Here is a 12,724-nt window from a genome sequence, read left to right on the forward strand (position 1 = left end):
GGGCTCTCCTGGTAGGCAGCACTCTGTTCTCAGCATGGCTGCCTTCCAGCTCCCCTTCCCACTGAGTTCATGCACACACCCTGCCGAACGCTCCTTTATGCGCACAGCCACTGGAGTGGAAAGGGATCTTTATTAGCATGTGAGCTCCAGGGCTGCACTACCAAAGGGGGCAGTGCAAGCCAAATCACACCAGAGTTCAGCAATGGAAATTTGCTCTCCCCCTCCTCTCCCAGGGAAGCACAGCAGAGTCTTGTAAAATGAAATTATTTCATATGTCTGATGGTGAAGATTCCTTGATCTGATGAACCTCCCTTGTGATGGGGGTCACCCTGCACTTGCATTTCTCTAAGATACTTCAGTCCCCCATTGCCCCTGCAGGTATAAAATGCAATATTTTTGAGAGCAGTGCCTTTCCCTGTGCTGTGATATTGGCTTGTTTGCTGGCTTTAAAGCAAGCCCCTTCTGACAAGGAACAGTGACACACACAAAAAGGAGCTTCAAAGCAGCAATGTGGTGTTGGAGCAATGCTGTCAAATTGGTTAAGAGTTAAAGCTGTGCCAGAGGGGTAATTGCAAAAGGCTGCTGGATTTGTAGGGCCTTGTGTATGCAGGAGGTTCTCAATGTCTCGTGACCTTGCTGCAGCAAAAGTCAGAAGAATGATGAAGTGGTCAATCAGCTCTTGACATTTGTCCCAGCCTTGCCCTGCAGCCTTCTGTGATTCAGAAGTAACCAGAGGTTTTGTGTGTTGTGAGTGAAGGCACAAGGAAAGGGCATCTTCTGGAGAAGATAGGACCAGAGAGAAGCAGCGCTGTAGGAGTGCAGAGAGCTGGGAAAGGACACTTGAGTTCTGTTTTCAGAAGTCTATGGCAGCAGGCCACAGATTAGATTCATAGATTAGCATTAGCATGAGAGGAAAAATCTGTGCTGGCCTTCCAAAGCACTGATGTGCTGGGAAGCATGAGTGCCTTTACAGTGAGCAGGGCAGTGCAGAAGTGACAGAGTCTGGCCAGTGGAGCTCTCCCGAGGCTCCAGTGCCAGAGAGGACCCAACTGCAAGATGTTGAGTAGGTGTGAACAACCTTGTTAAGCTTAGCAGGAAGCTTATAGTTTCTGCATTCCCAGTGTGCTCCCTGCACAGCTAGTCCTTCCCTAGCTGCCTTACCTGCTGTGATGAGTTTTGCCTGAGGGCTTTGTGCTCTCTGCAGAGGCCAATACCACCAAAGGAGCAAAGGCAGCCAGACCATTGCTGGTTGCTGCACAGTCAGAGCTTGACTGTTCATTTGGGGTCTGTAAGGACTCCTGGTCTTCCCCCTCCTGGCTGACCATGACAGTGCATGAGCAGGGCAGATCGACAGAAAAGCATGGGTTGTGAATCAGTGACAGCTGCCTTGAGCTTTGGTTGCTGGGACAGACCTTTAGTTACACACCTCTCTGTGTGACAGCCTGACCCTGACCTTTCTCTGAGTGTGGTCCTCTTGTCACTGTGGGTGATGGCAACATCCTCTTGCCTGACAGCTTTGACCCAGATGGTCAAGCCATGTGTAGTCCCCACTATCCAGGCCTTGCTGGCACTGGTAGATGATGCAGAGATGGCTGAGCCTGCCAAGCAGGGTGTGTTTTTTTTGTCTGGAATATCATGAGCAGACAAAGAAGGATTGAAATAACAGAAAGTTGAAAACCCGTTATCTTTGGGAACTGTGATCTTTCCTTTTGGGGTAGGCAGGTTCCATGGGATCTCATCCCCCCCAGATAGTGGAAAGGTCACCTTCCCATACCTGGTTGCCCCAAGGCTTTCCCTAGCAGCCTGTCAAAACAAGGCTGTTTTCCTTCCCAGCCTTTTTCCTTCCTTCCTTTCTTCCCTCCCCCTGGATTTGTGTCCTTGCACAGAGGTGGTTCCACCCTTGAGCTGTGCTGGGCACCCAGAGCCCAGGTGAGCTCTGAGATGCTCAGTCCGTGTAACCCCACAGCCCACTTAGCTGAGAGCTGCAAGAGGTTCAGGCACTCCTGAGTTTGTCCTGATCAAATTATTGTTGGAAGTTGCCAAAGCCACAATTTTGCCAAATTTTGCACTCCTTTTGTGCTTCGTCTCCACTGATTCTCTGGTGCAGCGCCTTTTCCACAGAGAAAAGGATCTGGTGGATCTGTGTCTGCAATAATTGCTGTCCCTTTGGACTCAGAGATGCTTCCTAATATCCTAGCATGAAAGCTTTGGAAAAACCTGGCCCAGAAAAAATGGCTTTAAGCAGTTCCCAGTTTCTCCTTCGGTTCCCCGCACCAGGGACTCTGCTTATGGAGCACATATGGCCAGCAAGATGATTGCTTGTCTGTCTTGGGGAGGTTCCTTTGTTTCTTGCTGACCTCCTGCTCCCATGTGGTAGCTGCCATGAGCCATCCTAGCATCTGGAGAGGCTGTATCTACAGCCAGGCTTCATGGGTCTTGGCCAGAAGCAGCATCCCCAGCCAGCCCTGCTGTCCTGCCATGAACATTGCTCTCCAGAGTGGCTCTGAGTGACCTTGCTTGGTGCAAGATCAGGGCTCGGAAGAGGGGGAGCTGTGGAGAGTGTTAAGAGCTCGCTGTCTTGACAGTGCTATAAATGTGATGTGTGTACCATGGGCACTCATGTTCTGTGGTGTTCACGAGCTTGTTTCAGAGTGCCTTACACTGGTAGGGCTGTGGATGTCAAGGCAGCTCAGCTGAATTTGGCCTCAGCCTAGTACTTGGTTCTTAACTCAGTATTCAAGGTGGTGAATTTTTCAATGATTTCTTGGCATGCAGTTTTATTTGGGTCAGTGAGAGCACAGTGTGTGACTTTGCTACTCTTTAGGGAAGGGAAAATCAGTGCATCATCTAGTGATTCAGCACACAGGGTTTCTTTACAGCCTAGAGGAGAAAGATGTTTTAATTCTGTGTTCATTCCTGAATAAGCCATTAATTTGAGTTAGCAATTTTCTTGGAGCGCAGAGGAGAGGAGTCTGGGATCAAATGCAGTGGCTCAACACTGCTCTCCTCCTTTCTTTGCTTAAAAAGGTCAGGCTCATCATAACAAATCTCCTTTGACTTCTAGCCCATGTGGTGATCTTCCCAGACCATTTCAGGAGTCCTGCACAATCCAGCACTGGCAACAGCCCTGCTGATAGTAATCTCTGTGACCCCAAAAACATGCATGAAGACTGGCAGCTACCTTCTCTAAAGGATGCTGCCCCTCTTACTCTCCCTGCTGGCTCCTGGTCAAGATCTGCAGCTCTTTAGCTGAGCCCAGGGGTCATGGCTGTGAGAGTGGTGGGACATTGACCTGGGGGCCAGCAGCCTTCCCCAGGGTAATGAGGACCTGCTTGGATGTACAGGGCTGTTGCAGAACTCAGTTCCATGCTGTTTTCTAGGCAGCTCAGTGTACAAAATCACTGAAGACATTTTCAGCAAAAAAGTCTCCCCACAGAACCATTCTGTTGCTTGTTGAAAGAGGATTAATTTTTCCCCCTTAATAAAACAAGCTGTGTTTGAAATCCAAAAACCCTTGCTGAATGCCTTCTTGGAGCTGCAACCAAAGCAGCTTCCAGGTCCCATTATAGCCTGCTGCCGGAGGCGGATCCAAACTGCAAACCCTTCTAACAGCTCTTTAATAACTCTGCACAGAAGGAAAAATCTGTCACCTTTCCCTCTGTGGTTTCTCCTCTGTTCTAATGCACTGGAGGAACGAGATGGAGCCGGGAAGGTTTTCAGAGAAAGGCTCGTGGGAACTGCAGCTGCCGCTGGAGAAAGTCGTTTGCGCAGTGTCTGAGGGGAACCGCAGCCGCGCTGCTGAGGGTGCTGTGTGTGGGTGGGTTTGGAGGGCTCAGCTGTTACAACCCGTGCATTTCAGAGGAACCACGAACACTTTATAGTAACAAAGGGTGGAAAAAGCAAGAGGTTTCTGCAATGCATGTGACTTTTCCCTGAGGTTTGGAACCCCACAGTATGTTCCAGGCCACGGTGTTTGCGTGTCAGCCTTGGTGAGTTAAGCTTTCTCCCACAAGCCTTGCCTGAAGTTGCTGTAATTATCAAGAGCCTAAAATGTTGCCTTTTTTTTTCTCTCTCTCTTTTCATTGTCCCACACCCCTTCTCCTGTGTGCAGATGAAGCTCTCGTTTGCCTTGGACCAGGAGAGTGGGATGCCTCAGGGCTGTTATATCTATCAGTACCGGGACAGCAACAGGTAAGTCCTGTGGAAGATTACACACAGCAAACACGGGAAGGTGCAGTGAAAGGAGACTGCCCTGCCTCCTGGAAAAAGGATCACAACTGCTTCAACTGCTTGTACCACTTAAAAGTAGATTAAAGAAGACCCCAGGCTTGACCTGAAACTGGGAACACTCCTGTAAAGGCCAGATTCTTTAAAATGCACGAGGCCCTGCAGCCCCTTGTTTTTTTGTTGTTTTTTTTTTTTTTTTTTCTCTAGCTTTTAAAAGCTGCTTTTATTTGTCTAAAAGGTCTGCTCTTGGGTACCTCGAGCTCTGACAGAGCTCACCCAGGCTTTGTACAAGGGTGTTTGTGACTCACACTCTACACTGTTGGGGTGGCTCTGGGAGCATGGCCTGGGGGAAAGCACCCAAAGGCTGAGAGCACTTGAAAGCAGAGCCCTCACCTGCGCTTAGCTGGACTCACAGAGCATCCTGTTCTCTCTGCTGGGGCTCATGCAGGGGTTCACTGAATGACCTGGGAGGTACCATAGCCCCAGTGCAGCCACGTGCTCTGTTTTTGTAAGATACTATATGATATTCAAGCTTTGGATGTGTTTAGAGCACAGAGTCCTCTATTTCTAGGTATTCTGCCTATTTTTACTAGCTGCTGTAGTGAATTGGCACCCAAGATGTTTTTATTTCAAATCACATTCTCATTATCAAATTGACAGCAGCAGCAGAGTTCAGGATATTTCTGTGTTCGCCCTGAATACCAGCATGTCATAAATCCATGGCCTGTTACTCCACCCATGGAGTTCTGCTTCTTGCCAGTTATTCAAGTTAACCTAAAAAACGAGAGTATATGAAATTGTCAATGAACAGAACAGCCTGTAATTAGATCTTCTCAGAAAGGCCAACAAGAGCAGTCCCAGCAAGGAAGAGGGACATCTGCAAATGCACAGAGCGGGGTCTTAGCTGAGAAATCTTAATATTTAAACAGGAAGGGAGGTCATTTGTGGCAGACTCCTTCCTGCCTGTGGGTGGGTGATTAGCACCCATGGTACATGGTCCCATCCCAAGTATCCCAGGCCCAGAGCCTTGTGTGGGCAGAGTTGGTGCCTCCAGCACCACCAAGCTCACAGGGCAACGTGCAGTTCAGCACCAAAGCATAAAATCACCAAGGGAGGAGCCTCTGTTTTTGCGGGTTTTAAAGGCAGTGGCACACAATGGACAGTGAGGAAAAGAAACCCCCCCCAGACGTGCTAGGCTTTGTTGAGGATGTTTATAGACCAGTGTTTCTAATTGTGTGGTGTATATATCAAAAATCAGCAGCTGTGGTTTTTCTGCCACGGACCCTCCTCTCCTCAGGCTCCAGTGGGTGTTTTCTGCTATTGTTTGAGCAAACTCCAGGGACATGAGTAGAACTGTTTTGTTTAAGTGCTAAGGCCAGTAGCAATTCTTCTTGGAAACCTTGCTGTTAGCTGTGAGAGGCCCAAAGTAGCTGTGTCACATTAACAGCTGTTGATTGAGAGATGTATGGCTGTGTCCTGCGATTCTGGCAGGCATGGGAGCTGAGCCACCCTGGGCCATGCCAGCCAGCATCATGGCTTGAAAAAATACATTGTAGGCAGGATGAGTGCAATTGCAAGTAAATCCAGACTTTGTGTGTGCCTGACAGATCCACACTGCAATTACACCTTCATGCAGTAGTCTGTATTTCATAGCTTGCTTGATCAAGCTGTGGGGAGCAGGATCCCATTTCCCAGGGAGAGCCTTGCTAGGTTGGCACACACACTTAGCCCCCCCAAACCCTTTGTGCAGCCCAGTGCTTCTGGCAGTCCTGGGCTGGGGAGCTGAAGCATGAAGGTCTGTGCTACAGCTGACGTGTTCTTGCCGGTAAAACACCCTTGAGCTGAACATGTGCTTGGTTCTGGAACCAAGCACAAGAACTTTAAATTTGAATAGTGTTGGGAAGCACCAGACGTGGCTCCTGGTCAGCAAAGCAGAGACTGTTCTTCTCAAGCACTGGGCCTGCCATAGGGTTAATCTGATGTCCATACAGTAACATGGCACTTGTCACAATGGTTCTTCATTATAGTAATTTTCCAGGGTAACTTGTAAAGTCAGGCTTTAAAAGTACCCATCAGGACTTAGGGGGGAACAGTTCCTCTGCCTGCTGAAGATGTAGTCAGAAGCTAAAGCAACATAACCTTGGTGTCTACATTCTATTTTGGAACCATTTACAGCCCAGAGAAGAAATACTGGTGACACACTGCAAGCTTATGCATGGAAATGTGCACCCTAGAGCCCAGTGCCCTCAGCAAAGCATCAGACCTGGGACCTGCTCCAGGGAAAAACTTATGGCAGGCATGCAGATGTGTGAAGCTCTTGAGCAGCAGCTTTAACAGGAGAAAGCTGAGGTGACTCTGAGGTGATTCTGGCAGAAACCCATTCTGACCTGGGGAGTGCACCCTGTGCCCCAGAGATCTGCACCAGCCAGGCTGTGTGTGTCAAGGCTTGGTGTCACCCTGGTCACTGATGGAATGTCCCCTCCCCTGCAAGTGGCAAATGCTGTTCCAGGCTGCAGCCAGATGGGGCCACCGGAGAACAGCGGATATTGGTCTCCCACTTGGAGAACAAAGGACTGCAGCATTGCTGAAAGTGTAATTACCAGAGCAATTAAAATTTCTATTGATTAGGCTAGAAGTGCAAGTACCATGCAGGCTCTTACAAGGGCAATCAATTGGAATTTGTTCCCTTTAAAATGATAAAACCCTTCCAAGGATATGTTCCTCCTCCAGTCAGCTGTGTGTTGCCTGCCTGTCTGCAGGAACATTCATGGGCACAGTGCCACCTTGGATGCCAAGCACTTTGGGTGGACTGGACTCAGTGGAACCTTGGAAGTCTTGGAAGCCTTGGATTGAGAGCAAAAGAGGTGCTGAGCCCCCAGCTGCTTGCCCTGCCCTTCCAACCCCTGGTATAATAGATAGGTATCCAGTGGCACTTGATAGTCCCAGTGGCAGCCTTAAGCTGTATGGAGGAACAGAGCTGTTACTGCTCCTGCAGTCGCAGGGGTGAGACCAGGGGACATCACTTCTCCCCTTCCTCCTGCTCAGACCTAGGTGTTTTCATCCCCTGGGCATCCAGTCCTTTCCAGCTTGTCAGTCCTTCCTGGCCCCAGAGGAAGTGGCCTGACCTGACGGAAGCAAGCAATGTGCTTTCACATTTTTAAGTCATGTTGCTTAAATTCTCCCTAATGGAGATCAGTCAGTGTGGTGGCCAGAGCCCCAGGTCCTGTGAGGGGAGCACTGTGCTGTGACACAGAGACAGACAGTGACAGGTTCTGGGTGACACTTGGAACAGGAGCATACTGTCAACCCTCAGATGGCCCTGGAGCAGTGACATCAAGGAGGGGACAGCCCTGCCAGGCATCCTGTCAGGTGTTGACATGGCGCATATCAGGTGTTGACAGTGGGACTGGCTTTCTTTCACTGCCACTTGACACAGGCTGGATTTCTCTGATCCTGCACAGGATCCAATTGCAAAACCCAGCCAGGCAGTAAAAGACCATCAAGTTCATTCACACCCACCATGGCTCATGAATCCTGTCTTACTGCCCTCACCAAGGCCCTGCTCCAGGAATGTATTATGGGCTGTGCTGAGGAAGCTCCAGCTGCCCACTCTGAAGCCAGCCTGCCTGGCGTGCCTGGTCCTGCTCCTGTGGGCTGCAGGCAGCAGGAAGGATGAAGTCCTAAATGTTACAGCTCAGCATGAAAGATTTCTTCCAGCCTGTGTGCAGGAAGAGCCAAAGCCAATTCAAGATCCCCCTGGAAGAAATTAATTGCAAGAAGTTCAGTGTCTTTTGGCTGTATCCAAGAAATAGAAAATGCAATCTGTTCTCTGCACTCACCATCACTATCCAGATGCTTCTCTGGAGACCTTCTAGACTCTGCCCATCTACCCACAGCAGGTCTGATCCTTCAAATGCCTTTGTCTTCCCTCCCAGCACTGATTACTGCCACCTTTCTCAGATGATGCAGTGCTCGGGGTCTCTGCCATCCCAGATCCACCAGAGAGGTGTAAATCCCTGTCAAGTATGACACTTCCTTGTCCCCAGCTGGTACTTCTCTAATATGATTTTCCTGCTCCCTCAGGGTCGAGGTTTGGGTCTGTTTTTGAGGTCCCTTCCCCACATCCCAGATTCCACCTTTGCCAATAGACCAGCTTGCATCTCACCAATGAATTTCATTTTCATTCTGTACCGCAGCTGCAGTTTGTGTCAGGATTATAAATTTGCAGTGGGGGCTTTCACATTCTCTTCAGAGTAATTTCAAAACCCAGAGGAGCAGCATCTTGCATGGAAGCACTTAGAGACCTCATACAAAAGCAGCACTGGAGTATTGATCACTTCTTCTCTCTGGGGACCCAGAGTGCTGCAGATTGAGCTGCTGTGCAGTGTAGCCACTTGCGGGCAGCACCACACAACTCTTCAGAATGAGAAGTGAAAAACAGCTCCAGTTGAAAGGAAAAGTGGTGCCCCCTTTTATATAGAGATCAGTGATGTCTGGTACATTGGATTATCACTTGAAACACCAGGACTTCAAATGCCAGGGTGCATGCACTCCTGATGCTGACAGACTCATGATACACAATGCTGTTTGGGTTACCAACTGAGCTGCTCTGTGCAATCTTTTCACAAGGTGAATGTAATATCTGCAGTGATGTACCCAATGTGACATCAAGAGAGCCAACCTATAATTATGCTGGAATCGTTTGAATGGGTTATTTGTCACTAACACTTTAGCTCACTCCATTTATTGCTCCTATTCAGGACTGAAGCAGTTTTGGTGTAAACAGAGTTTGGGTCGAGGTTTGGGAGGGTTTGTTTTTACTGAAAAAGCAAAGCAGAATTGTTTGGAGTTTATTCTTTTTTGCTAGAAGAGATATTGACTGGCAGTGCTAGGAAGAAAACATGTACAGCAGCTGACACAGCCTGCTGATTTGTTTTCAGGGATACTTCCCAGGTGTACAGCTCATGTGTTGGACTTTAGCATGGACCTGGTTGTTCTGCAATGAGCTGGCAGGCTTACCGTGTTTTTGTTCCTTTTGAGAAACTGGGGCTTGCAGAGTGAGTTGTTTGCACAAGGAGCTGCTGCACAGCTCACACAGTCCCTGGGTGTCTGACCTACCTTATTACATGGTTGTTTCATGGTACACATCCCAGTGAATGAGCACTGCTTCTGTTGGTGTAAAGGATCTCCCCTGGTGGCATCTGATTTCCCAATTAGTGATCATGCTCTGCCCCACTCCAACTTGCAGGGCTAGAGAAGTCTCTGAAAGTGGCATCTTCTCCTGTTTGTCTTGTGAGGTGGACTGGAATTTCATGGGGAGAATCCATGTGCATGTCTGCATGTCCCTTGATGTCACAGGTTTGGACAGATGCTTTCTTGCAGCAGTTATTCACCTGAAACTTGTGAAATGCTTTGTTTAGATCTCAGAACAAAACAAAATCATTGCAATTGCCAGGAAAATAAAGGATAGGATAGCACATTGGAATTTTTTTTTTATACCATGTATTGTTTTCCATTTCTCTGTTGACACTAAACTTTACACAAGTACTCCCTTCACCTGCCAGAGGGTGAGCATTGGAGTTTGCCAGCAAGGCTGGTGAATTATTCTGTCACTGTACATGGAGATAAACCAGTCCTCCTGGTTTTGGCATTGGTTCAGTGAAGGGTAAATTGTCCAGGAGAATAAGTCTGGAGGTTGACCTTTAAAACTGAAAGATATGGAATCCTTCCTGCCTAAGGCATGAGCTGGGTTTTCTGTCTTGCACCTCCACAGGCTGTTGGGACATAAGCTGCAAAGCAGCCTTTGTCACTTGAGACTTTGAGGAGCAGAGAGTTGTTCTTTCCTTCCAGAGGGGCCCTGTGGCCATTCCTAGCTGGGGTAAAATGACTATTGCAAAAGGCTCTGCCCAGGTACTACATAGCTGCTTTTCTTGACACAGACCTGTCTGCTCCTGCCACCCTGCTGCTTAATAATAGTTTTCCAGTCCATCAGAGCTGTAGAAATAGTAACTGCCAAATCCTTGGAGTGTCAGTGCAATGAGGAGGATGCAAATGGAAAAGGTGATCAAGGAAACCTGCCTTCTTCTTGAGCAGGCAGATGGGATTTGAACATAAACTTATCCCTTACAAACAAATGTTTGAAGCTTTCTTTGGGGACTTACACAGTATCCCACAGTGACCAGTAGCCCTCTTTAAATCCTCATCAGGGTTCCAGAGCAGTCAGTGTGTGCTCCCACCCACAAGAGGCAGGAAGGACTGGGCTCTCACATCCCAGTGAGTGTGGGACCTCTCTTCTCTCCCTAGACTGAATCAAAGGAGTTTGTTATTTTACCTGTTTCAGTGTTTGCTTGGGAAGGAGCTGTAAAACCTCCTTGTGTCGGTGTTAGGTGTCTGGGTATTTGGTGGCAGTCAGGTAGGTGAGACCATCAGCTGCAGTTGTAATTGAGTCAGAGGTGCTGTCTCCATGTGTCATCCCAGAGCTCTGTTTACACATCCATTTGTTTAACAATATGTTTTTTACAGCCCTCAGCAGCATTTCGGCACCATTTCCCTGGCCTGTACGTGTCTGACTAATGCTCAAGGCAGTGAGCTATATCTGGGCTTGAATTGCCAGCCTGTGCATATGGGTTTCTTAGCAGCCCTGAATTGGATGAGTCTGTGATTAGCCCTTATGAACATGGGAGAGGACAGATGTGATGTGAGAAAGAATGAATAATCATCCCTCCACAAGAGGCACTTCTCAATTTCATCATGAACCCTAGTTGCAGAATTGATTTTGTGTCAAGGAAGGCACTCTCCTGAGCTGGGATCTGGCTAGAAAAACCACCAGACCCCCTAGCTATCCCTCTCCCAGTAGGATTTCTATGTCTTTTTCTTGATGATTAGGGAAATGGTGTCCTTGTTTTGGCCTGGTCTCTGTGTCACTGAATGTATAGGCAGAGTGCAGAGTGACTTCTCTGCCAGTAGCATGTTTGGTGGCCACCCTGGGATGTTACAAGCTGGATCAGAGGGTGAGAGGATGTGCTGCCTTCTTTTGCTTTGTCAGGAGGTGCTTTGGTACAAAGGATGGAGAGTTCCTTGCAAGGACAGACAGTGGGGTAAGAACAAAGGTGATGAAGGGAGTACTTGGAGCTGGCTGTGTTGAGGGATGCTCTGCTTGGGGATAAACCTGCCATCCCTACTCAGCATCCTGCTGTTGGATCTGTGCTGTCTGCCCAGAGGGAGCCAGGGTTTTGGTTTGCCACAGGCAGGACCTCTGTGGTCTGTGCAGCACCGAGTGCCTCGGTTCCCCAGGGCATGGGCAGTGTGAGCTGGAGTAACCCAGTGGATTGTCAGCCAGCTGGGATTGCTCTCTCTTAAAGAGCTACTGGCTGAAAGCTGAAGGGTTCAGATTAGAAATAAAGCACACATTTGAAAGGCAAGAGAGATTAACTGGGAAATTGGGCCAAGAGAGGAACAGTGAATTCTCTTTCAAGGACAAATGCTTCTGGAATGTGTTTTAGACCCTGCAAGTCTTTTTTAATAGAGTAGTAGCTACCTAAAGGCGTCCAGGCACACAGCATCAGCTGGTGAAATAATCCTTCCAGTCTTAAATCCCTGACACATTGCTCTGTGTTAGTGTAAAAGACCAATTTTGCACTGACACTACTCCTCTCTCCATATACTCTGCTGAGTTGGGCATTCCATGGACCTTATTGAAATTATGTCCTCACAAATTAGAGGGTGAGAGTGGAACTATCTCTTCTTACCCTCTCTTGAGCAGCTAAGGTTCCAGTTCTATTTTTCCAGCTACTGCTGAGCGTTGTTCTTGGTCCTGCTGCTTTTTCAATTTTTTTTTCCCACGGTTCAGAGCAGCTACATCAGTCTGGCAATGGATTCCACTCTCTCCACACCTCCCTACTTCTTCTCCATTGAAAAAAGGAACTCCAAGTCACATGCATGTTTTGTGTGCTCAGCCCCTCACTCAAGGTCACCCTGAGTGGGGTTCCTCTCACAGCTTAGCACTTTCACCTCTTTCAACTGGCCATTTATTACTCAGTCTGGAGCCTAATGGATTTGTAACCTGACTTTGCCTGTCTCAGATGTTCCCAGCAATGTAAGAGGATTTGGGCGCAACTTCCTTTCAAGTTAATGGAAAGATCTTGCTTGAAAAGAACCTGCTTGAGGATTTGAGTGTACTTTGCATTAATGTTTCCATTAATTTTAATGGAAGTTGGTTTGAAATACCTCAGAACAGCTTTGAACATCTTAAATTTTGTGTCCTTCACCTGTCTCATCTGAAATGCAGCACTCTTAAATGAGCAGCCTCATTACTGGCCAAGATGTGCTGCAAGCTTTTTCTGCCTCTGGGAATGTCCAGTTCTCTGTTGATCCCACTGGACCCCTCACCAGCTCACGTGGGGTGGGAGCTCCATGATCAGCTCCCAACTCAGAGGCTGTTCCTTGCATGGTCTCTGGCAAGTCACGTTTTCTGTTTTCTGCTCCACCACCCTCTGTA

General features: G+C 48.3%; 1 protein-coding gene across 1 annotated transcript in view; it reads left to right on the forward strand.

The window, feature by feature from the left end:
• The window catches only part of DIS3L2 (DIS3 like 3'-5' exoribonuclease 2), a 180,457-nt gene that overhangs the window by 139,306 nt on the left and 28,427 nt on the right, over positions 1-12,724 (forward strand). Inside the window, exon 15 of the mRNA XM_058812219.1 lies at positions 4,112-4,191. Coding sequence (XP_058668202.1) covers positions 4,112-4,191 — 80 coding nt within the window. The remainder of the gene's footprint in view (positions 1-4,111; positions 4,192-12,724) is intronic.

The sequence above is a fragment of the Ammospiza caudacuta genome, chromosome 11 (genome assembly GCF_027887145.1).
Source record: "Ammospiza caudacuta isolate bAmmCau1 chromosome 11, bAmmCau1.pri, whole genome shotgun sequence".
NCBI classification, from domain to species: domain Eukaryota; kingdom Metazoa; phylum Chordata; class Aves; order Passeriformes; family Passerellidae; genus Ammospiza; species Ammospiza caudacuta.